A 26886-nucleotide genomic window follows, 5' to 3' on the forward strand; every position below is an offset into this window, starting at 1 on the left:
TGACTTCAACTCATGTTGTCCTCACAATCCCTGTTTTTGTACCATTCCAAGGGCTTCGAGGCATTTTCCAATCATCTAAAAGTCGTTCCAAGTCAAAAATTTCCATTTTTCAACCGCTTGAACCGATACTGGTGAAGATGTGCTATGTCAGTGGCTTCCAGGAGAATATTTACTTTTGTATGTGCGCGACTATGAACAGTTGTCTAACGTAGTTTCGTAAAACACTACAAATTGATTCCAACACCTGGTGAACCATATAAACTAGTTTTGGGTGCTCCGGGTAAAATGAATAAACCTGAACAGATGTGATTTTATCGGAAGTGGTCCACCTGTGCTTCTGACGGCGGGTCGCCGGCTTACTCGCAACCGGCGAACCTACTGCTGAAAGATTTTCGCTGTTTGTTGATCGAATCGGCTTTCAACCTAAAGACCCATTTCATTAAATCTGAGAAATGCTCTCATATACTCAAATATATAATGCAATCTACGCCAAAAAGAAAAGCTGTACCGCGTTTATAATCTTGCAGATTGAGTGAATTACTGCCATTGTTTTTGCAATATCATTCTAAAAGTTGGTAAGAAGTTGGCCTTGATACTACATTTCTTTTGTGGAATTTTACCTTCTATTTCAACAGACTGTGCAGCCGATTTATAGCGTACAGAACCATTGCATGACTGGTACCACTGACACTAAGAATTCTTCCAGGTCGGAGCTTGAACATACGACAAATAGCTTGTAAGACCAGAGCCCTATGCTTAGAACCGCCAACCCGTGGCAGAAATAAAAGTTCGTTATAGTTATAGCAAAGTAACAAATAAAGAATTCCTCGGCAAAAGAACAGCATCTTTGTTTCTGTTTCAAGACTAAGGAGTTTTCCTTAGTATTTGCAAATGAGAAAGTTGGGCTTATCTGTTGAAAACGACCTACTATTACGCATCGAAGAAAATTAAAAACAAATCTCTTTAGTTCCAATTCCAGTCTAATTTTACTATTTCAAAATATTAATCCACTATTATTTAACTGTTATTACTAAAATTACAGGTTTTAACTATACAGCAATCTATTATATGACATAAATATTTATCGACGGTAAATCTGCAACACACTACATTTCCACGGTTCACCGACAGCATTCTGAAACATGACCTACCTCAAAATGTCTCTCATTTATGGTGTCTTCTGCTGTCCCTGTTCCCTTCCAATCGAAACGTTTGCTTTTTCCGTAACTTCTTGTTTTACTCTTATTTCATTGTATCGCTTTATTTGCTACTATTTTTCTCTTATTATTATTTTTCTCCCCACTCCCAAAGGTTGCGTTCGTCATTGCAAGCTAAGAGTCAAGATGCTCCGAAAAAACCTAGCTATTCTTCCGTAGTTAATGGTAAACGTTTTGCTAATGTTAATAAAAAATTCATCACCAGTGTCGCTGGTCCCGGAGCGACCACGGCAGCTGTCAATGGCTTTCGCGGTGGAGATGGCAGCAGCAGCAGTGAAGGAACACCCACCAAGGTCATGACCACCCAACGGTTACTGAGCAAGCTAAGGATCCCGCAAAGTCCTAACTCGGATTCAGGGGATGAAACATTTGTCACACCGGACGTTACGGTCATGTCGGACGAGGAAGCATCGAGTGAGGACAGGACCGATTCTGGACTTGATGAGTTTGGCACTCCTACGTCGGATATTCCGCTGGCGAGGTTGATGAAAATGAAGAGTATGAATAACCTCTCCGCGACGAAAAGTAACATATTTTTCCCGGAGATCGATTTAGACAATTCATCGAAGGATAATGGTCGATATTACGGTACACCTGGCCAGCAGAGTTTGAGTCGCATGAAGTCGTTGGGGAATCTTTCGGCTTACGAACGAGAGTTTGGAGCGACTCCGGTAGACTTGCTCAAATTGAAAAAGGACTTCGAATTAAGAAGGTTCAGTTTTGCGAAAATGAAATCATTATCCGATCTGAACGACGAAAGTGAAGATTTGCTGGCACAAAGAAGAAAACAAGTAACGAAAGAGAATGAAGTGAATTCACCTTCTCCCATTGAAGAAAAAACAACAACGTTCCAGAGAAATGGAATTGATCTTGCGCATCGTTTCCAACCGTTTCAAATAAGAAATTCCTTCCATAGTGGCATCTACCGCAAAAAGGCCGGTATTGGCTATACTCGCTACATCGGTATCGAGGATGATACGCCATCGCCACTGACTAAGATGTGCTCCATTCCCACTCTGAGTGCCACCGATCGCATCGATCCCAATCCATTCCTGACTCCCAACATATGTCGGAAACGATTTTCTTCATCCAGTAACAGTCCCGATGAGAACGATCAGTCTCCAGTGGAAACTCGAGCGGCCAGAAAGCTTGTTGTCGATGGCGATGTTGTTGATTCAGCTTCGTATCAGCTGCGAGCCCCGTTCGAGCGCAATTTCCGTAAAAGTTCTCCACCAGAAGACGTCCGGTCCTCCCAACCGATGGCACCATTCCGACAGTCCGATAGCAACTTTTACAACATCATTCGCAACTATCCGATCGGAAAATCTTCCTCGGTTAATTTGGAATGGCTCAAGCACCGATCATCGTACAATAACTTTCCGTTGAGCGTCAAACCTACCACAACAATATCGAATGCGGGATCGGCAGGACCACCGCAAGTAACGTCACCGACGAAAGCGCTGATCCATCGAACAGCACCAAGTTCGCCATCTTCAAATCCATACAGTACTCGCGTCTATCATAGGTAATGCTTTCAGCAAAGAACAAATCACGTTTCCAGCAAACCAAATAAAAAAACCCATTTTGCTTTCCTTCATTACTATCCTCCAAAAAGGCAACTGCTTATGCTAAATTTAATGAAATAAAAAAAAAACAATAAATCGCATCTCAGTTCGTTTCGTTTGATGTCTAAAAGCTGAAGGCAACAGAGTGAAGAATTGCTGCTCCCGGGCGATAGGTGCAGGGAAGAAACTTTGCATCGTGCACGAAATTCGAATTCATTCCAAACGATTTTTTTTCCCGGCAAACTTGGAATTTCGTTCCGAGCGTTGGACGTTGTTGCCTTTAGTCATTTTCGTTCTATTTTTTTCATGAATTTTCCTTTCGCCTGACAATCCGCAATTATACTCTCGCAACTCCCCGTGGGCATTGCGACAAGCTTATGACAAACGTCATGAATTTTGCGGTCAACAATTTGTTGCTTCAGCATTGCACTTAGATGTTAACGGGTTACAATTTGATTCTGTGGTGCGTTGTCTTTATGGCTGTTTTGTTTTTCGTGTTTCATTGCTTTAAATGTTTTTTTGTACAAAATTTATATTATCACATTTTATATGTCAATCTCTGAATGTTAGGTGGTTTTTTGTTCAGTTTTGGATAGGCTAACGAAGTAATTTTTGGTTATATTTTAGCCCGACGCTCATAACTTTGGTTGTAATCAAAATGAAGTACATATTCATATTTTGTGTGTTAAAGATTGGACTTCATTTTGATTGCATCCACCAATATGTACTCCGGACCAAAATATATTAGAGTGCCCAAAATACCTCCATTACCCTATCATCATACAAAACTAGCATTTTGGAGATGCTATGTTCCAACTGGATTTCATTGATAATTTAAATTCTTAAGGATAGCTTTAAAGTTTGCATTGGACTTATTCTTATGGTTTTGTTTGATTATACCAAGCTTTCATTGTTGGCAAGAAATATTTTCATTTTTCGAGCTTTTGGGCAGAATAAACGTACTCTCGAGTCAGAATATGCTTCCTTAAGATAGAAAAACCAAAATTTGCAAATGTCACTATTCCCATCACTACAGGGTGATTTTTTAAGAGCTTGAGAACTTTTTTAAACAATAAAACGCATAAAATTTGCAAAATCTCATCGGTTCTTTATTTTAAACGTTAGATTGGTACATGACATTTACTTTTTGAAGATAATTTCATTTAAATGTTGACCGCGGCTGCGTCTTAGGTGGTCCATTCGGAAAGTCCAATTTTGGGCAACTTTTTCGAGCATTTCGGCCGGAATAGCCCGAATTTCTTCGGAAATGTTGTCTTCCAAAGCTGGAATAGTTACTGGCTTATTTCTGTAGACTTTAGACTTGACGTAGCCCCACAAAAAATAGTCTAAAGGCGTCAAATCGCATGATCTTGGTGGCCAACTTACCGGTCCATTTCTTGAGATGAATTGTTCTCCGAAGTTTTCCCTCAAAATGGCCATAGAATCGCGAGCTGTGTGGCATGTAGCGCCATCTTGTTGAAACCACATGTCAACCAAGTTCAGTTCTTCCATTTTTGGCAACAAAAAGTTTGTTAGCATCGAACGATAGCGATCGCCATTCACTGTAACGTTGCGTCCAACAGCATATTTGAAAAAATACGGTCCAATGATTCCACCAGCGTACAAACCACACCAAACAGTGCATTTTTCGGGATGCATGGGCAGTTCTTGAACGGCTTCTGGTTGCTCTTCACTCCAAATGCGGCAATTTTGCTTATTTACGTAGCCATTCAACCAGAAATGAGCCTCATCGCTGAACAAAATTTGTCGATAAAAAAGCGGATTTTCTGCCAACTTTTCTAGGGCCCATTCACTGATTTGCAAGCGTTGCTCGTTAGTAAGTCTATTCATGATGAAATGTCAGAGCATACTGAGAAAATAATAATGCATGAAAATCATAACCTCAAAAAATCTGAGCAAATACTAATGCATGAAAATCCTAACCTCAAAAAAATCACCTTTTATAACCTACGGATACTAGACATAACATACGTAAAGAAATACGTGCTCTACGCATTTATTAACGTAAATTATGACTAGTACCGTTGAGTCATGGAGACGCGATTTTATCGAATGGTGATAGTATGAAAATAATTACAATAAGATGAATTACTTCACTAGAATGATATGAAAAAATGTTCTCTAGTCTGTCGAATAAAGACAATTTAGCTTTAGTAGCAAGTTTAAAATGAAAATGTTGCAAATAATGTCTGGATGCTTTTCTTTCAATTTAATTATTCAAAGAATTTTATAATTTTATGAGTCGTTTTAGTTTCGTACACTTTCTTTTCGGACTCCATTTTTGTATAAATAAAAGTTTCCGAGTTACCGTGAGTTGAAGTGATATTCGCCCTTATTAGAATTCACTCCAGAGTCGAATCCTATCGCGCATAATGGTAATGGTCTGCCATACTAGGGACTTGTGCAGAGTTTGGTCCAAATTGAAGCACGGTGATCCGGATTTCTGCTTTTAATTTCAGTAAATATTGAGCTCCCAAAGCTGTTTGAATAGGAAAATGTGCCACTTAAGGTCTGAGGACAGAGGGCCGCGTGTTGAGTTTTAAATCGACCACGTGGCACGCTCAATTCCCTTTGCGCATCGTATTTCTCTTGTACTCTCTCGTATATGAGCAAACTGTACCGGGTTGCCAGCATACATTTTATTATTTTGATAAGAAGTTTCATCACATTAATCTATCGTATGGATTGGACATTACATGGATTCCAATGAACAATGGAAAAATAGTCAACTTTCACAAAGATTGAATGTCTGTGTGTTTGGCAGCCTTGTCGAGCCAATTTTATTTCGCTCTCCTTTTTCAAAATGCTATCAGGAAACCAAAGCGAAAAAAATGGCTGATGCATTGAAACTGACTTTGTTTCACAGAAAAATACAAGACTTTATTTTTATCGCTATAACATATATGTTTTTATGTACTAATCGCATCTAAACTAAATTATCTAGACTTTGTCACGGTAGATTTATGATACAAGCCTTCAAAGCCGAGATATTCGATGAACAAGTAGAGGTATGCATTTCCGAGCGTTCCAATTTTTAGCAGTTCTTCAGTCAGAAAAAATACAACACGACCGCTAAACTCAATGAATCATTCTGAAAATTTCACAGAATGTTCTCAACTAAATTTCGAAGACATTGTCAGGTGTTTTTTTTTATATTCTGCACCGTTTCCAAGAAAATTTAATTTGAAACAGGAAAATAGCAAAAAACCTACCACTTTACGGTACTGTCCTCAGCCCTTAAAGCCATCGTCCAAGTACCAAAAGCTGTCCATGCTTTTCATAAAAAATCAACGAATTTCATATAACCGATTTCGTTGTATTTTGACGATTTGGAAGTACTAAATGAAATACAACTTTTTCCTCAACGATGCTAATTCAATTTAGAAACAGAATAATGTTAGTTTTGTAAAGTTTTTCACAGAATAAGATCAATTTTGCAATGAACTGAAGAAAATCCGCTTCAGTTTGAATGTGTGTAATAATTGTGAAAGATCACAAAAACACTCGTTTTTCAGGGTTATTTTTGATAACACTTGGAAAATCCTCCGAGTTTTTCCGTCATTTTTGCCTTGCAGATAGATAAAAGTTTTTCGAAGGTCTGTATGTTTTTGGTTTTGGCCAATTTTTCAAAATTTTCATCGAAAATTTCCTAAAACCACCCGCGCGCATGGTACTTGGACCATGGATGGCCTTAAGTCAATTTATTCTTATTACAGGAAATTAGGCAAGCTCATTCAAGAAGTCATCAAACTTAGTACATTTTTTCGGTATTTAATCCGAAAGCTTTCCGCAATTAAGGTTTATCCATGAAAGAATATTGACACTACATATTATTTTTCTCTAGACAGGATCTGCATAGGGACCGTATGACATCTGGTGGCGCAAAAATTAGTTGAAAGTAGATCCACTAGGTTCTTGTTTGCATGTCGTAAAAAGCGATATTTACAGGAGTTTCTCTTTTCACCAGATTTAACTAAACGAATTTAACATTTGGCTACTTAATATAATATATTGTATAAAGTTTCACTTTGTTCAACAACTAATTTTCTCAAAGATTTCAATTCTAAATTTTTCGAAAGAATTATTTTTTTAAGCTTCTAGTAATAGTTTCGTTTGGAAGAATAATTTTTAGTTTTCCATGATGGCTCTCATGCTCCACAGATTATAGCTTTAATGTTGTAGTCGATTCTATTCCTTTAATAATTTTAATAACATGTTCTGCTACCCAAGTAGCAAACATTGTTCTAGTACTCAATTCATTAATTCTTCTCGTAACGATTATGCGATTGGAAAAGAAAGATATGCTATAAATTTCTTGTTTCACATGTTTCACAACAGTCATATTTTCTAAGTGGAAACGGAAATTGAAACTGCTCAAATGATCTTGTCGTACAGTCAGTCGAAAAACCGGATGTGGAACTTAATCCATTCAGGTTTTTGAGTTGGTTTCACAAGCAGTAATATGAATGAAATTTACATCTCTTACAAAAACGTGTTAAATCAATTGTCTGATATATCTAACAAAAAATCGTTATAAAGCAATTGTGAAACATGCCTAATATAACAAGTTTTATTTGCTACTTGGGTGTTGCGTTAAGTTCAATTTATACCAGGAAAATGTTGAATCATCACACTCTTGACATCCGATTGTGCAGATTTCTAGTTGTTTTGTTTTCTATAAAGCAGAAAATTGGACAGAAGATGTTACTCTTTATACGACAAAATTTATTAATACGTAATTCGCCATGTGACAGTTTCACAAGCATAATTTAAATTTCTAACGAATATAACCAACATATGATAAAAATGAGTAAAAGTCATGATTAATAAGTTAAATCAGTTGAACAGATTCTGACGTTTTGCTACACAGGTGAACCAATATCTTCTAGAGTAGGGTTTATTCATAATATTGCTCTAAAATTCTAATCACTTGTAAAACCTTCAATTACCATATCTGATATAATGCTTCGTTTATTCTTAGTTTCATTTATTTCACGACACGGAAAGACCGAAATCAGCATCTTGGCGAAAAAATTAGTTGATTTTCTGATTTTAGTTAGTTATTTTTTGAGACAACTAAAAAAAATCTTACTTTTGCTAATTTAGATTTTTTATTTCTAATTTCCTTAATAATAATAAATTATTTGTTGAAATGGCTATTTTTTAGTTGAATTCACCAATCAAACGTGCTGTCATTTCTTAGCTAAGGCACACTTCATTACCATTCAACTAATTTTTTAGTTGAATTAGAGAAATAAAACGTTGTTTTCAACCAACATGAATGGTTGAATTGGCTTCTGCAATTTGCAGCTATATGGCGCTCTGCCACCGAGAAAATGTTAAATCCGTAATGACTACTAGCCACTAGATAGGCTTACTACTACTGAGTTGTAGGCTTACTACTACCGAGTAGTAGGCTTACTACTACCGACAAAAATTCAGTCGCGGTTGTCTTTCCTATATTGACCGGTATAAATACGATGTTGTATTGGAGAAAAAGACATACACGAAACATAAACTTCTTTTTGAAAATTTTTTCTACTACATCGCTGTTTTTATCATTCGACTTCGCGAAATCGACTCTCTCACTGAAAACTTTGAGCACTCGGAAAACAAAAACCGAATACAAGTAGTACACCGGACGGCGTAGCCCGGAAGGTTGGAAGATACAAAAAACATCATTTGAAATATACAATTAGAGTGCAACATTCGAAACTCCTTTCACTGTTCCGCGTAAAAACATTATTACGCACTATTGCTTCAAATGCGCACAAATTCTGAATAAATACACTTTCTACTAAGAGTTTACATCATTTTTACAAATCGATTTAGAAATTTATATATGGATATATCGTAACACATGCGAAAAACATCTAAACAATTTGCAAGCAGTTTCAACAAGACTGTCCCTTTTAGCTTTTTAATGGATTGTTTTGCTTTGACACTTCTCATGAGTTTTTGGTTAATAAACTTGTTAATAAAACCCATTTCATTTTTGTTTTCTTGTTGCTGTCCTTCAGTAATGATGGTGATAGATAAATAGAAACAAATTTTCTGATTTTAGTAACAAAATTAGTTGTCAATGAGAATTTCGTGTTGGATTGAAATATTTCTGGTTTGTGTCCAGGATATTCGCCAACTAAACACAATCTCTAGAAATAAGAGTTTTTTTCAGCAAAGTAAATTCTCAATTTTAACAAATATAATAGTTATTTTGAAAATTTTGTTGTTGAAATCAACTAATTCAAAAACAGTAATACAAATTAGGCGCAGAGCAAATTTCGGTCGTTCCGTGGATCTTCATACAATATGAGTCAATCAAACATGAGTGCAAGTAGTGCAAATCTATTCCTGGATAACGTATTAGATTCTAAAGAATACAAGAAGTAAGTTTTACATTTTTCGTTTTTTTCGGAACCGTAAAACTCGCAACTGAGGCTCTATTCAGTAATTGCGCTTCTCAGCAATTGCGCTGGTCATTGGTGGTAAAAAGTAGTAATCGGTAGGAACTACCTCTGCCGCATGTGAAAGAACTTAAAAATTCAGTATAATTTTATGCTGCTGTTTGTTGTATTCTAAAAAATGTTTCTTTAAAAGCTTACTGATTCAAAATTTAAATAAAACACACGCCAAATTATGAAATGGTCCATTTTTTTTTATTTGGTAGATAATTTCTTGGCATTTAACATTTAAATATGATTTCGGGCATATGGCCGCCACGACTGTTTTTCACAAAGGTCATTCTGGAGGTCCTATTTTTGACCACTTTTTCAAGCATTTGAGGGCTTGCAGGTTTATATTTATCGAGTGGCGTCAAATCACACGAACGCGCCAATTCACCGGTTCATTTCTCGAAATAATGTGGTCGCCTCTCTCGGCGAAAGACCGATTTAAATTGTTGGATAAAGTCGAGGTTAAATAAACTTTCAATAATGTCGTCGTTGAAATGTTCTTTCAATAAGGCGATTGTTTCGGCTGCAGTCTGACAAATGACATCATCCGGTTGATACCGCATCTCCATATCTTGAAGATCTAGCAACAAAGATTCATTGTTCATGGTTCTGTATCAATTTCCATTCACGGTAATGCGTCGTCATTCCTCATTTTTTAAAAAAAAAGGACCGATGATTCCACCAGCCCACAGACCGCACCAAAAAGTGCATTTATTGGGATGATCGGTAATTCTTGAACGGCACTTTGCTCCAAATGCGGCTATTTTGCTTGTTGACCTATCCTTTCAACGAAATTTGTGCCTCATCACTAAAGAGAGTTTTTCGGTAAAAAAGCAGATGTTCGTCCAATTGATTGAGCGACTAATTACTGAATTCACGGCGCGCGGCTTCGATTCTTACACCAATATTTTTTATAATTTTCTTCTGAACGTAGTCTTCTCATTCTTGTCAATGGCTTGGCATCCAAAAGAGTGAATGTAGACCGAAATTTGGAAATTACGTTCTTTATGATGATTTCTGATGGACGATTACGTGAACCATAAAATTCATGAAGTGCTTTATAAGCAGTTTTAATTAGGCACTGATTTTAAAAATAAATTTCCACTATTTGAAAGCGTTGCTTTGGAGTTAACCTATTCATGATGATTTGCCAAACAATACTGAGTAGAGACGTCACTTTACACAGTCAAAACAACTTTCAGACAATAGAGTAAACCCTGTTGAAAAACAAACCACATAAAGAAATACGTACGTATGGACCTACCCATGATTTTTCACACGTTAAAAGAATCAGCTCATCTCCGGTGTCTATTAGACGCAAAAATGGATTGTATTTGTATCCGGTAAGAGAAGTTTTCGCACGCACTTTTACGTCTCTATGGATATCAATCGTTCAATCTATGTGAGATCAATTTGGCAGTTTTTTAAATTTTCCTTGCCTCTCGTAGCGAAAAGGTACGCCTTGAAAGTCCAACAGTGATTGCACCTTCACATCATTGAATTTTCGTAGGGGTTTGCCATATTTCTTATCTACAGAAAGGAAGTTACTTTTGAAATATCGGAACTATTATTTACACATGTTTTACATGTCCCACTCTGACAAAAAAATGCGCAACTCCAACGCATATTTGATCCTCCGGTAATGAGTTTGTCAAATATACTCAACGAAACATGTAATTCAAGTTCCTAAATGCATCTTTAAAGTTCAAATATTGTTAAATGAATATATTAGTAATCTTTTATGCATCGTTATACATTCCGAACATGTAGATTACATACTAGAAGGTTTAACAATTTGACATTTCTTATTTTATGAAGAAAAAAATATTTTCATTAGGACTACAGTTTTACAGTTTATCTCGGCTTATTTCAAAAGCAATATTCCTTAATTGACTTTCTTAAATACTCAATAGCATGTTTTGCTTATAGTTTTCGTCAATTTACCAGCTTCTCTAGTGATTCAGCTGACCCAAGCTGCCGCGTCGAAGTATATTCAAAAGTCGAAACAGTTTGTGAATAAGTTGGCGAATCGTTTTTTGAAGAGGTGAAAAAATGTCGACGACGGCAGCATGAGTCATTTTGGGATTTTTCGGGTGCGAGCACAAAAAAACTGCTGAGATTAAATTGTAAACAATAGTCGGCTGATTTATTATCGCATTACATGAAAGACACTACTGCCCTCTGTGTTAAAAAAAAATTACACTATTCCACTTTACCGATCGCGAGTAATCGTGACCACGCTCTTATGCAACAGACTGTATCTGTTGGAATGTTGTAATTTGTCGGTATGATAGATGAGATTCAATGTGTTGTATGTGTTTCCATAGCAATAGGGTTGTGGCCAGCGATGTCAGATCTACGGAAATCTCCGTAGATCTACGGATTCGAACATTTTCTACGGATCTACGGATCCGTAGACAAAATCTACAGAAATTGGATTTTTTCTACGGAAATCTACGGAAATTTGAATTTATTAACGGAGAACTACGGAAACTAGTTTTGTCTGACGAGCAAAAAAAAAAAGCTTTTCACCGCGAGAGCTTCCGAGGAAAATGCCAATCTAAGGAAATGACACTACTATTATCTGGCATCGCTGGTTGTGGTGACCAAGTATGCTTGGTTCTTCTAGTCAATTGGGCTGGCTCTTCATGCGTTTTCATATGCAGGATAGTTTAATTGGCAAATCAATTTCCCGGTTTCGGAGCTGACTACGGGTTCTAGTCCCGTCTCTGCGGTAACAATTTCGTGGTTTTTATTACATAGGTGCATTCGCATATCATTCTTTAAATCTGTTTTCTCCGTTAGATATTGATCAAATTTAAAACTAGCTCAAGACGGCTCTACGTCTTAACAAGATTAAAACAAATAATTAATTAAGTTCAATGCCTACTGAAGAAAGATTATGAGATTTAAGCCCTAGATAACTTTATCTTTTTCCCAAATGAAGTTAAGATGATTAAGTATACGTTTACAGCTAATATAAATACATTCTGGCAAGTAACATTTAACGTGCATCGAAAATGTAGATCGAAATTGACCTAAAACTCTAACCAAAGGAAAATTGTGATAAAACGAGGCTACGAGTGATCATTGAAATATTTTCCAATCAATTCTCTATAGTATTTTACCAATGAAAGACTAGTTTTAGTCATGTTCACTCAGCTTCGTTTTATAATATACTGTAATCAAGCTAAGCTGAGCTGAATTAGCTAAGCATATACGACTTACCGAAGCATATTCCATGATAGCATTGCTGACGAATCGTCAAATAAAATTCAGGATAAAAGTTGCGAATGAATTGAGCTCACCACCGCCCATTCAAAGTTTAAAGAAATCAAGTGGTAGAACGAATTTGAGATAATTGATTTGTTATCAAAATTTCAAAAATTTTAACTATGCTTGGTAAACAAACCAGTAAATTTCCTAACGATATTCACAGGATTCTAATTCTAGTGTATAAATTATAAGTCAACAAAACCGACCGATCACGACTTAATCGGTCTACCATTAAAACTTCTTTTCGACTTCGTCGCCACTTTTGAAAATCAATCAAAACCAACTACGTACCAAAGTTTCGTGGAATGATTCACTGTGAGATAAAGCGGACAAAGTTTGACTTGCTGTGCTCGAAGCCGGAACAAATTTAACATAGTTTTAATGATGTATCGTACCGTGCCGAAGTTCCATGATGTCGTCGTTTGGGCTAGAACCATTATTCAAGAGTGCTCATAAATATGAAAAGTTTTACATACGGGACGGTAGTAGTTCTCTGGAAAATTCATCACCAAGGACAAATAAAAGTTGAAAAACACATGCACTGCCATCATTCGGGGAAACTTTTCTCATTCAAAAACTGTGCAGTGAACACTGGATCAAGGTCTCCTTGGAGGGGGGATGCAACTTCCGACCCCATCTCTTGCCAAATAGCAATCCTTCACTCTGTGCTGTTTTTGTTCCATTTGACGTTGTTGCTAGTTAACTAAACGAAAATATCGTTATTCAACGTTAGTCAAGTGATGTTTGTTTGCTTCAAATCTCGTTACTTGTTTTTAGGTTGGAGGATTCACCGAAAGCTAGAAAGTAAGGCCGTACTGGAACCAATTTTATATTTTTATTTAAGTTTATTATACGTTCGTGTCGTTCAACACACTAATCAACATGAAAATTCATCTGCAAATGCCTCACATTGAAACTACGTTCATTCCGGAGTTGGCACCAGAGAAATATTTTCACTTCTGAAATCGTGTATTACGTGTATTACAATACGTTGCCGGAGAGATCTTCTGCTTCTCTAACATCTGGGACTTTTCATTTTCGTCCGATAGTTTTAATTGTGTTGTTTTTAAATGCGCTTTTTGAATTGTAGCTTTTCACTAAAACAAATTCACGACCAATCGCTTTTGCTGCTGTAGCTTTTCATAAAGTTCCGCACATGGCAGATAGTGCTAACTAATTTTCACTTTATGTGTGTGTGTGTATAACTCATCTAAAAATTGAATTGAGTTGAATTTTGATTCTCTTCTTTTTTTTCATTTATTTTCTTCAATCAGATTCCGATCACTAGTACGTGTGATTCTGAACCTAATCATTAAAAGACAGACGAATCAGTCGACAAGCATTAACAATAGCAATAGTTCAGCCCAATTAAAGTAAGGAACTGTGTGCAAAAAAAATAAATTGGCGTGTGAATTTAGATCATTCGCATTTCCATTCGATCAGTGTGTAGTTTACGTCTGTTCTACGATTATTCCAATAGATCGTACACTACCTCGCTACATACACTCATCAAGTTTTCAATCTATATTACACACAATAATCTAGAGCATCATCACCAATACACAATATATGAAGCCAGTAGTTTGAAACAGTGTACAGTGTAGATATTAGTACTGTAGAATATTTTCAGCAAAAAATACAAGCGTCTTTCGTTCCAGAAGGATCGTATAATTATACTATTTTTTTCTCCGGTCCGTCGACGTTAGATTCTGGTTTGTGAAGTATTAAAGCAGACGATTTAGTTTTCCTCTGACTAACAACTGAAAATCGAAAATCTTCGTAATTCTTACGAGTCAAACACTAATTTTATTCTGTTTGTCAATTTCATCGGGGTGCTACTCAACCTTTTTCTAATCGACATGATTTACTGATTGCGTATAAAACAATGAAACGTTCCTAGGTCGGCGATGGATCATTTTGGAAATGATGCCCAAAAATGAAGTCTTAACTGTAACTGCTTACACAAACACTGTATCTGTAAAAAGGCGGGAGCCTAATGTCAGAGACATAACGGAATGCCGCATAATTAAGAATAAAACTTCACTCTTCCGAATGTCTTTCTTCGTTCTTGTGTTTCTTCGTCTCTATAATTGAAACGGTGAACCTATACTAAAGTGCGACGAACATATTCGCCCTTGTTCTGAATAACGTCGTATCGATTTTACGATCGTATTTCATTAGTATTCCTAATAACGCTAGCAAAATCAAAGGTAGCTAGGATTCGATCGACACACATTCGATCGAAAAATCAATACGTCATTATTCAGAATAAGGGTGATTTTTGTTAGTAAGCGGCATAACAACGAGATTGACGTAGGACGACATTCCAGTCATATACAAATTCTTTGGCTTCATTCTACTCAAGATCATGCAGCTAACATTTTGTAATTTCTCAATAAGCTCCTCATATAACAGTTGAAACTTGTTAAAATTGACTAGTTTCACAATTGCTACGAAACGGTTATTTTTGTTGGATTGTGGAATATGTGATTTCACGTGTTTTTTTTAACACATGCGAAAATCATTCGTATTATTGATTGTTGAACCAACCGAAAACCTGAAGTGATTTTGTTCAAATCGGTTTTCAAACTCACTGTACAATATGTTCATTTGAGCAGATTCATATCCGATTTTCGCTTATCAAATATTACTGCAGTGCAGTGTGGTAAAATATCAAAATTTCGAAAATCGCGACTGCTATTTTTCAGAAGTGATTTTCAGACAGCAAATTCATCGATCAGAAATCTCACTGAAGAAAAGTTCAGTACTGATTTTTTGACAACTCGATTTTCACTGAAACTGGTTTCACATGGCGAAAAATCAGTTGTGGAAATATCACTAGCGAACATTCTGCTCGATGATATTTAAGAAGAAAAAAAACCTCTCTGAAAATGCTCAGTGTGTGTAGGGTGCTTGATACGCAAATCAATAATGGTGATGTATTTGAAGTTTATTTGACACTACCGTGGCAATGCAGTAATATCATTGATAAAAGCAGAAAGTGCTGTGAAAAATAGTAGTTAGAATGACGATATTAGCCAATTTAGCTTGAATAACGCCAAAAATATTAGCCAATTTAGCTTGAATAACGCACGCAGAAGTAAAAGGAGAGCAGACTACCGCTATGCCAATTCAAACGCGCCATTCAAACACTGCGCCTACTGCGTGTTCGAGACATGCTGCGCTCCTGTTACTCATATGAATCAAATTAATGCTAAATAGCGTTGTATTGGGTTTAATCTAAATAGTACAGTGTAATCAGCCAGCTGGAATTAAACCATCTTTTCGTCGCTATAATCACTGGTTGGAATGTGGAAAATATATTATTGTTCATATTGACCACCCTATGTTCAGTGAAATTATTGCATTCATTATATCTCAGTTGCGAATTTATTCAGCAGGGATTTTTTTTATTGATGAAATTACAATAATTAAATCTTGCACGAATCACTTCACAGTCGAACTGAAGCGTAGTGGAGATTCAGCATCGAAATATCATCGGGTACTCTTCTTCCTTTCGATTATCTCCTTACCGATATTTCTGTGGGTAAAGATTCGTCAATCAAGCTTCGCTGACACAAAATATCACTTGTAAACTTTGAGGTTCAGAATTTTATGGATACTTGTTTCATGAATCAAAACATCGGAAGTGATTTTTCCAGTCACTAAGTTTTTTTAGAAAATCTCATGAAATGATTTTTTCACGAATGATAGTAAATGAACTGAACAACGTGATGCACATTATATAAGCAAAGTGCATATTTTCATTCGCACAATAGTTGCGAAAACAGATAAGAAATACAACACAAGAACAATATTTGTTATTATTGATGTATTATAACAATGATAATATCCCCTAATAATACACTTTGTTGCAAAAACTTATTTCTAACAAGTTGCAGCAGAAATATACTCATAGTTTTTGTTGTAAAATAGTAACAAAATTTGTTACTGGGGAATGTAATATTATAAATATTGTTTATTTCTCCGATGTTTAATACTGCTCAGGGATTTTCCTTCAATACAAAGGATCAGCAGTTGAAAGGCGGTGCGAAAAATTGTTTCGCGACAGAACTGCACTTAATGTGGATTGATTCAACACTAATGCGATTTTCATATCAGCTGCACTGAATTCGTACCGTTTCGTTGCAAAGTTTCGTGATTTATCATTACAGTGCCGTTATTCCAAGTATTGTCCATCGTAATCCTCTACTTTTTGACAATTACCGTGTTGAAAAAATATTTTTCTTTGAATCAATAAATTAATCGATCCAATTTTTGGTCATATCATAATTTTCGAAGTGCACGCCATAGATAAGAACGAATGATAATCGGCTGAAGCAATGTCCGTCGAAAATGGCGGGTGGGACAGAACTTCCCATTAGAGCATTTTCAAATAAATTTTTCGTGATTTTCTAGACGAGGAGTCTTGCATTGTCATCAAGCAAAATTAATTTGTCGGGACGATCTCTATATCGCTGCCGCTTTTCCTGCAATGCTTTGTTCAAACGCATCAATCGTCGTCTGTATACGATACCAGAATTGTATGACACGGGTCCTAATCGAGCAACGTCATCAAATTTTCATCTTTCAAGTCTAAATTTCCTTTTTTAAACCGCTCAAACCCCCTTTTGCATGCTTGCTCGGTGAGAGAATGTTTACTGTATACTTCCACTAAAATACGATAACTTGCCACGGTACTTTTCTTCGTGTTAAAGATATGTAGTAAAAGTGCTATGTCAGTAGCTTCCAGGAGACTGTTTAGTTTCGTATTGGCTTACGTCATTACTCGTAAAGCGCTACGAATTAATTCCAATACCTGGTAAGAGGTGATCTTTAAAAAATAGCCTCGTTTTTACTCTAATCAAAACGGGCCGTCCTAATGACCGCAAAAAGCAACACGTTGATTGTTTTAATTTAAATTTCCATATTTATGGACCAGAAAATATTTTAAAGTTCTATGAGATTCATTCGTAGCACAAAGATGGATTGTCAAGGCTTTTCAATTTTCGAGCGTGGGTCAAAAAAGCTATGGGTTGCCTCGATTGTTAGAACTTACTACTGTGGAATTTTATGTAATACTATCGAGTTGTTCCCAAGCTATGGTTGCTCAAAATGAGATATGTCTTTCAAACTCGTGTGCACGATGACTAAAGAACAGCTTGACCGATTTAAACAAATTTAATGTTCGATTAAAGCGTATCAAATCTTAAATTTAAACATTCTTTGTTACAAATCAAAAAAAAATTACATTTTTCAGATGACCGAATTCCTCATAAAATTTTGTCAAATGACGGACAATTAAACTTGAAGAATTAGACTGAATTTTACTGGTTCTGACTGTAATTTCCATTCGGCTATCAAGTGCGACTGTATGAATTTATATGCACCACTTACCAGCCAAGCAGATGTGTGCTTCCATGGCTCAATCGTTTAATGGACGAACTTTGTGATCCAATGGTTCTCGGTTCAAGTCACGGCGGTCGTTATCAGTATTTTTTTTTATTTCAATGAATTTCATCTCATGGAATTTTCAAATCTCACAATATTACATGTTCTTTCACGTAAATTTACGCGAACAGCGACACTCCATCTATGTATATGCATCTTATAATATGTAAAATCACAGGGTTTATTCGAAGTGTGTAGTTATTTGGGATAAGTTTACCGGTTCTAAATAGTACCGATAAGTTAAATCACTTCGTCGTTAGGAATTTTCCTCGATTGCGAATTCTTTGATTGTGAATTCTGTACCTGAAATTGAATTCTGAACCTGGTACTGAATTCTGGACCTGGGTTCTCAGCCAACTGGGCAGGTTAAAAGAATAAAACGTATTAAATGTTTACCTTTCCACCTACCCAATAAGAAAAAATGAAAAGTTGTTCAACACATGAAAACCGTCACCCGAGCACGAAAAACGCGTCTCGTAAACTCGTAAATACGAACCTTGGTGGGTGTCCGTTCGCTGAAGCCAAAGACATCATATTAACAAGATATCCAGCTCTCACATTTCCTGAACAAATCATTGGCAACATCATTTTTTGCGAACATGGTGCCCTCAGGCGAGTCCGCATCAAATCTCGTACATAGAAGCAGGGGAGAGAAATGTCAAATTCGTGCGCGCCAAAATAGTAGCACTGCGCACCCATACAATTAGCATGATATGTTGAATGTTGAATTGAAGATTGATTTCGCTCCAAGCTGACAGGGTCTGCTGAAGCAGTCAACTAGCGTTGGTAGTTCAGGCGGGTTTGATGCTTTGAAAGATTCATAACAGAAATGTACTTTCCTCCATCTGGATTCACGGTTTTCTTAGTCCGTGTGGCATCGTCGTTTAACGCGTTTTTCACTGGGCTTCTTCCAAGTAATCGAAAAGGTAATCAAACCTGTAATCAAAAAGTCGGTGAAATATTCTTGAAAAGTTACATATGTAGTTTAAACTTTGCGTCTACTTAGCAGTTTAAGTTGAATGGCAGTTCAATTTGAACTACTAATGCATTGCTTGGCCGAAGGTGAAATGTGAAGAAAGTGAAAATAAACCGATTACTCTGTAACCAAAAAATCGCTAGATGTTTATATGCAAGCCCACGAATAGCTTCCTGTGATATGTCGTCATTTTTTACTTTGAATTCTACAGCACCTCCACCTGAACTTAGCATAATGTGATACTTCGCAAACACTGCGAGAATCGTTCTGGGAAATTTAACGACAATACCAATCTATTGATTTTTAATCATCATGCGAACAAAAAATTGATTTGAAGCACGAGATATTCTACAACCCCTGGCCATATTATTAGACCCATGCTGAAAAATCCTCTTTTTTGTCAGTTTGAACACATCATTATTAGATAGTGTTAATTAAATATTGAGGAAGTTCATATTTAATGAGTTTTTTAATGCTATTATTTACAATAGATTAAACATATATTATAATGAAAATAGTAAAGTAAACGGTTTTCCACTACATTCAGTATTTTTTATGGCCACCTGTATACGACTTGGCGGACTATTAGTGCAATTCTCTATCTTTTTCCTTATCACTTCGTTATTTTTCCAGCTGTCATTGAGTACACGAATGCTAGGAGCAACTTACAAACTTCACATTTCATAATGTCTTAAACATTTTCTATTGGAATCAGGTCAAGAGCGATGAACTTTTTCTTTCTGAATACGTTGATGAAGGTTTAGAACGGTGGCATGGTCCACTGCGATCTCGTTGAACTATTTTTTCATCGTTGGAAGTAACAACAATACTTCAGAGAAATATAAAATTTCCAGCATGGATCTAATAATATGACAGTAATGTAATCTTGTGTAACTGAATGTAAGGATACAATGTTTTTGACAGACATCCAAGCTTTCAATTTAAACAGTAGATTTGAAATTTCTGTCCAAAATGTACTGGTGCTGTTAGTTTTTGCTGAATTTCTAAAATTGAACTTTTCATCGCGTACATTTACGACAATTTGATTGAATACATGTATTTAAAAAAAACGCGGTTATCTATAAAATGTGACTTTAGAGATGAATTTTAGACCACTTAGTGGTTGCCGAAAACTAAATTAGATAGTAAGCCAGGAAAGCAAAACTTTTTTTGAGTATTCATTTGGTCGCCATTCCTTCGTAATACGAAAGCAATGAAGTATATTTCGGAAGTTGTTGTTAAGTTCTTTATTGACTACTGATTGGCGTTGGTATTACATGAAATTATGTTTATTGAATTTGGTGACAATTCTGAAAATGTAAAACTTAAACAAAAAATAACTTGTATTATAAAAAAAAATTCTTTAAAATGTTTGAAGATTCTATTCTATTTTCAACACTAAAACATAAAACTTAGAAACATGAATCATGCCACTTACTAAATACATGTCTGTATTGATGCATTTCTCATGAACTGGCAATTATATCAAATTATCTGAAAACTGAGATATCTTTGGTTGAGTGTCTAATAGAATACCTTATAAAGCAAACATTCTCATTCAGACACCAAAGAAGCCTTCGTGTAGTAGACGCAATTCACATTTGTCCACGAGATGAAGGAAAATCTGACTGATCTCATCCGAAATATGCAATTTTTCCGAAATTGTTGAAACACATTAAACTAGAAACAAATTGCCACGTAACATGAATTACCGAAAATTTGTCAATTTTGTTATGTGGATAAATCGTGAGCCACAAATTGAGACAATTTGATCAAATATTCATGTAAAACGTTCGTATTCGTAATGAGAAAATATAAGATTTTATTGTAAAATATAGATAAAATAGCGATGTTGTTTTCTCGGAGCCGCAGTTTCTGATTGATCATGTTTCACTACGTAACGCGGCGTAATGGCGATAAATTACGTAATAAACATTTTTAAAAAGTTTGAAACTTGAAGCTTTTTTCATATATAAAGGATCTATTGATAATAAAAAATAGTTTAAGAGCATTAAAATGTATTAAGAAGCTTAAAAATACGTGGTGGTTCAACAAGTTATGTTTTTCAAAATAATAGCCCATGAGCTAACCATTGTTTTAGATTGGTTTTAGAGATGATTTTAAAGTTATCAACCTGTTTTGTTTCACGCAAAAGTGCTAAAACCCAAATGTAGTTATTAAAACAAAACAAAATCTTTTGAAACCCTTAAAAGTCACTTGATTATCACTGAAAGTACAAAATACGTATGATCGGTTCGAATGCTAATGAAACATTTAGATTAAGCTGTAATAATACTTTGACAGCTAGAACTGTGGTTCGAAATACCCCATGGCTCAAAATTCCCTACTTTCTCCTAATTAGAAGGAAGACTCTCCGATTTTTGCTTTACCTGTAATCAAAATTCTCTTAGTGTTTCTATTCAAATGTAACTGATTTATTTATTTAATTTTTGATTTTCTCTACGATTCGTTTTCGATTCGTCAGTGCATAACAGTTTATGTTGAAATGTTATGCCACCTTCAACATTGAGTAGTTCAACATTGATCGCTAAGCAGATGTAAGGTTAATGCTACAGAACATTTTTAATTGTAACAGCGAAGTTCATTGTCCTAACTGAAGTCTCGAACAAATTCATTTATATACTCTTTAGCAGCGAGAAGACCTTTTGGGTTGAAACTAATTCTATATCTTTACCAGGCTTAATTTTATCGATTTTAGTTCAAACCTCAAAAATGCAAAGAAAAAATTCACAGCTAAACTGAAATACGAAATTTTCCGATTCTTCGAGAAAACGTTTTCAATGAATGTAAAACTTCCTCTATGGAATAATAAATCATTGCATAGAATTGATTCTGATATGAAATAAACATTAAACGATAACCCGCATGAGCATGGCTGCTAGACGGCTGACTAAACGCTGCCAGCGGCAAATTATGACTGGCAGTCATTCTGGTGACCGACTGCCTCACCGCTGTCAGATATACACCTCAAACGATACAACCGTATCCACCAGGATTTTCCACATCGAAATTTTTTACATTTTCAGCGAAGGTGAACAGATTGACCCGTACTAACTTGTGGCTACCTGAGCAGCCATCGCCACCAGACGGTTACCAAAATTGATTCAGTGACGGCTGTCAAATCCATGTTGTCAAAACATAGTCGCCTCTATCTTAGTTAGCCGAGCGTTTTCATCTTTTTACCTTCGCTGAAAATGTCAAAGATTTCGATGTGGAAAAATCCTGGTGGATACGGTTGTATCGTTTGAGGTGTTCAGAATGGCTTCCAGCCATATTTTGACCGCTGGCAGCGTTTAGTCAACCGTCTGGCAGCCATGTGTATGCGGGGAAACAATCGGCTAACTAAAATACAGACGACTATGTTTTGCCAAATTCGATTTGACAACCGTCACAAAATCAATTTTGGCAGCCGTCTGGTGGCCATAGCTGCCCAGGCAGCCAAAAGGCCGAGCGGGAACTTATACTGTTGACATATTCGAATTCACCAGGTACCAACTTTGTATCGAGAGTATAAGTCTTTAAGTACACTAGAAAAGAGAAGTTTAGCAGTCAAATAACTTCAACTACTGAAACTTGAAAGTTTTGTAAGGCTTGTATAACGTTTGTACTGAAAATCAAATCATTTTGAAAATTCTTATTCTAAAATAATTTTTGTTTGTTATTAAAATTGTTTGGCTTCTACATTTTACATTTTACCATTCGTGCCCACCGTTACACAAAAAAAAAACATTCAATCTAAACGTGAATTGATATAATTGAATGAAAACTGATGGATTTAAATCATTCCTGATCAGTTAGTGTTTTCGGTTGCCTTTTACTTTTGAAACAGCGTAATATTTTTCGTTTGATCCGTGAATTCCTGTACAACTGATTTCATTACTAAAGCCAAACAGTTCAACAAACGCTTCTTTTCAATTTTGATTTTTGGTTCAGAAAAAGATAGTTTAATAAACACAAATTAAGTTCCAAAACACCGATGAGTACGTAGATTACACCAGTCAGTCGCGCGCTCATGAACGCCGTCCATAAATCCTCACACAAATCACATCTGCTTCTATAAATGTTATCCTTCCACCTTCTCTAGGAATATTTGCGGTTTGCACCGCCGCCTTTTGGATGGCAGTACTCGTCAATTAACCTCACTAACCCTCGTAACACCAGTGGCATCAGCGGCGGCACCGGGCAGCGGTCCGGCCGTACCGTCGACCGCTTCCATCAGTCCCCAGTCGTCAGCTGCGTTGGCTGGTTTGGGCACTGACCACGACCGGGCGACCGACACGCAAAGTTTAGCGTTCTGTGATCCCGCTTCTGGTGCCGGAACTAATAATGGCCTGTCCAGCACTAGCTCCACTACTAACACCGGCATTGTTGGTGGCGGGAACTCATCCACACTAGGCCTTGTTACGCCAACGTCACTAGCTTTAAGGCGTCCCAGTGCTAACATGTTGGTCCCACTGAATTCTCTTTCTGTCTTTCTATGTGCCTGTCCTACTTACTCTGTTCCTAATCTTTAACCAATCTGCGTATCTTCTACTTCATCCTCGTCCTCTGGAAACTCCACTGACGCGCTTGCTTTCTACCCTTACCTAGGCCGTATCCCAAAAGCCCCGGCATGACTCCTCCTGTAGATAGCTTGCATGCAAATATTTGTATTATAGAAAAAATGTATCATAGCACAATCCTTCATCCTACTCACCATTTCTATCATGTAAATGTTGAAATATATAGTTGAAATAGTTTTGTTTACATATTTCTAGTAAGCTAATGTGCCTGAAAAATTTGTTAACGAATTCGATTTTTTCTATCTTTTGTTCGCAATGGCAATGCATACAACCTTGATATCACACCCATCAGAAATCCCAGTTCTAGTTCTATTCCAATGAGTGAAACGGGTTCGCTCGATCGGATGAAATCGGCGGCAGAACGACGGAAGAAAGGAGCGCTGGAAGGTGACAGCGGGACGGTGCCCAATGTGTCCGGCCGAGTGGAAGGAACCCGTGTTAACACCGGTCTGATAATTGACGAACTACTGAAAAACACCAAGCTGGACCACCTGGAGGAATCGGAGTGTGAGTATGATAAAACAGAAATTAGAAATCATGAATCCCGATCATCGATCCGTAAAAAGTTTATATCAAAATACTGTTTTCGTAGCAAGTGCTGGTTTCGTTAGTAGTTAAAATAACAAAATTTTCTAACAAGTATCAAAAAGAGAAATAGCTAAGATACGATATGTTGATCGGAACATGAGGAACCCATTTTCCCACCTTCTGAATATATCCCATGACGCTCAGAATTCGCTTGGCAACTAACGTTTGAACTTTCAGTCATTTGTTTGTGATTTTGGGCATTATTTTCGTTTCACAATCCTTGTAATTCGACATCCTTACAATTTTTTCAGTTGACCTGTGCGTTATTCGTATATCACATTGAAAGCCCCACTTTTAAATGGTTTAAACCAATCATTCCCAAAGAGGTAGATATCGCCCCCAGTGCGTGGCAACACAAGGTAGCGCTTAAGACATTTCACAGCGCTGCCGCAGAGATAGGGCGAGTTTGGGAATCACTGATTTAAACTAACGTTCTCAAGTTGCGACCGATAAAGCAACTACGAGAATTCAATGTTATTCAGCAGCATTTTTTTCAAAACAAAATAATAAATCAACACAAATGCTGTCGATTTTGTACGAATTTTCAAATTTTCCCTACAATAAATATTGTCGAGAAATTATTCCTAGGGTTACTATCTAATTAGTTTTAGTTTTAGTTAGTTTAGAAATACTATGTTTAAGTGCAATGTGTCATTTGGATGATTGTAATCTGTTGATGCAAAAGATGAGGAGATTTTATGCTTGTTGGAGAGCAAGTTTGACAGAAACTAACTCTGCCGGGCTTTTCCGTGCTCCAAATGAACAAATAAATGAATATTACACTGGCAATAACATGGCCTATAGGCCTATAGGCTACTTCCATGTTGGAAAAGACAAGAATTGCAGGAGTTTTTCTTTCCTACTTTCGTTTACCAAATTTCTTCAATTCCTTCATTTTTTCAAAGCTGAAAACTCTTTTGACTAAACTATTACTTCGTTCAAACAACATTTTCGGTTTTAATATTTATTTCTAGTTTCTCGAAAGAATTCTTAGTTACGTTACGAGTCAAGCCGGTTACGGACAGCCTGATTTATGCTGCGTTTCACAGTGGCAGTCGGTAAAAATCTTTCCTTTGAGCCATTCATACAATAAACTAAATGAAATATAACGAGTGGATAATATAATATAAGATTGGCGTGCAATTTGGTTTCTAATTCGACAAAAAATATTGTGTTTGACATTCCATAATAATCCCATTCTCGTTTTGCAGCCCCAGCCGGTCTCGCGCTGTACATCAGCAGCGACGGAACGACAACTCTCGGTAGCCACGAGGTCAAATCACGAATGCCGGCCGGAGTGTTCAAACAGGTGGTGATGGAAAACCCGAGATAGTAGCAGCAGTAAAGCCGCCTAGCGATGTCCAAGTACTCCCGCACTCGTCACAGTCATGAACTGCAATATTATCCCGAGCGTCATGTTTCGCATATGCTTTTCTGCAGTCATTTAACAGGAAATGTGCAGATCTTCTAGCGCAAGTAAAATGTGAATAAACTACTACAAAGTTGAACTAATCGCTTCGATACTATTACCTTTTTATTTGAAAATGAAGATTTTTCTTTTGTTTTTTTTTCTCGACAGTCTGGTTAGGATTTCTTCGGTTTAGGCATGAATACGTAAAGCTTGGTCGTTAGTATTATTATTATTTATTACCTTTAGTTCGAAATCTTATGCCATCATCAATGTGTATTCCACACAAGCTATTCTATCTGTGACGATAAAAATGCAAATAGATGCACATTTTAAAAAGAGTCATACCATTTAACAAAGCAAACATCTGTGAAAAGATATCGAAATATGGTGTGAATGTTTTCCTTGGTATTAAATTTTATTCTATAATTTTAATCAGTTAGTTAATTTGTCCTTATGTGTACAGAATAGTTCGGTCAAACTATGCGAAGAGAAAAAAATATTATTGTTGTGTAAATACATTGTAAAGTATTTAATGGTAAAGTAATCTTTAATTAAGAAGAGAAACTAATTGTTGTGATTTTTAGAAACGGCAAATTTTCCAATTGTATTGGGTGAATCGCGCAACTAGAATTGCAGGAAACGTAAGCAAAAACAGTGGACTATTCAAATAAAATATCCATTAAAAATTGCAGTTTGGAAGCATAATGACATTGTTTGACGGAAACGTATCCTATTTTTAAAATCAAAAAATGAGGCAACGGCAATGGGAACACGTTTAGTAGAAAAATAAGAAAAAAAAACGCATCGTGAAGATCAGAGAAAAAAACAGTCAAAGATTTAAAACGAACCATCATATGAGTAATTTCTGGTGACAAATTAGCGCTCCACACGTTGGACAGGAAATAAAACAAAATTGCATGTATCACAACTCAACAATAAACACAAAAAATAAAACTAGAAACATGAGGCTCAATTCAAAACCAGTACATTGGTGTCCATTTTTATTTGCATTGAGAAAGATATCACCCAGGCAAGGTTGATTGTACATATATTATGGCATGCTATGAAGTTTATAGCACCGATAGTAGAGTCTCCGCTACGCACTTACACCGCGTATATTATACAAGAATATGTGATGAAAAGCTTTCTTTACACTTGGCATCATTGCTCGAGTACCCTACAAAAGTTTTTTCTTTTCACAATGTCCGGGTAGCAACATCAACAGCCAATCAGCAAATAGTCCATATTGGAACAAAAGCAGCCCTCTCAGTTGTCAGGTCTTGTCTTAGTAATAAACATAATTTTTCATGAAAATTTCGTAATGTATAAGCTGTTACGTTGACAGC

The 26886-nt window shown here is 36.3% G+C and overlaps 1 protein-coding gene across 12 annotated transcripts in view; it reads left to right on the top strand.

Moving 5' to 3' along the window:
- The window catches only part of LOC131427691 (uncharacterized), a 242696-nt gene extending 216170 nt beyond the window's left edge, over positions 1 to 26526 (top strand). For 5 of the 12 annotated variants that reach the window (XM_058591110.1, XM_058591106.1, XM_058591109.1 and 2 more), the window contains 6 exons: positions 1312 to 2742; positions 13309 to 13335; positions 13806 to 13904; positions 23064 to 23423; positions 23834 to 24048; positions 25341 to 26526. In XM_058591110.1, the coding sequence (XP_058447093.1) occupies positions 1312 to 2742; positions 13309 to 13335; positions 13806 to 13904; positions 23064 to 23423; positions 23834 to 24048; positions 25341 to 25462 (2254 nt within the window). In that variant the 3' untranslated portion in view covers positions 25463 to 26526. The remainder of the gene's footprint in view (positions 1 to 1311; positions 2743 to 13308; positions 13336 to 13805; positions 13905 to 23063; positions 23424 to 23833; positions 24049 to 25340) is intronic. The other 7 variants (XM_058591113.1, XM_058591115.1, XM_058591112.1 and 4 more) reach the window with 7 other exon arrangements.
- The last annotated feature ends 360 nt before the right edge of the window (positions 26527 to 26886 follow it).

The sequence above is a fragment of the Malaya genurostris genome, chromosome 2 (assembly GCF_030247185.1).
Source record: "Malaya genurostris strain Urasoe2022 chromosome 2, Malgen_1.1, whole genome shotgun sequence".
In the NCBI taxonomy this organism is placed as follows: domain Eukaryota; kingdom Metazoa; phylum Arthropoda; class Insecta; order Diptera; family Culicidae; genus Malaya; species Malaya genurostris.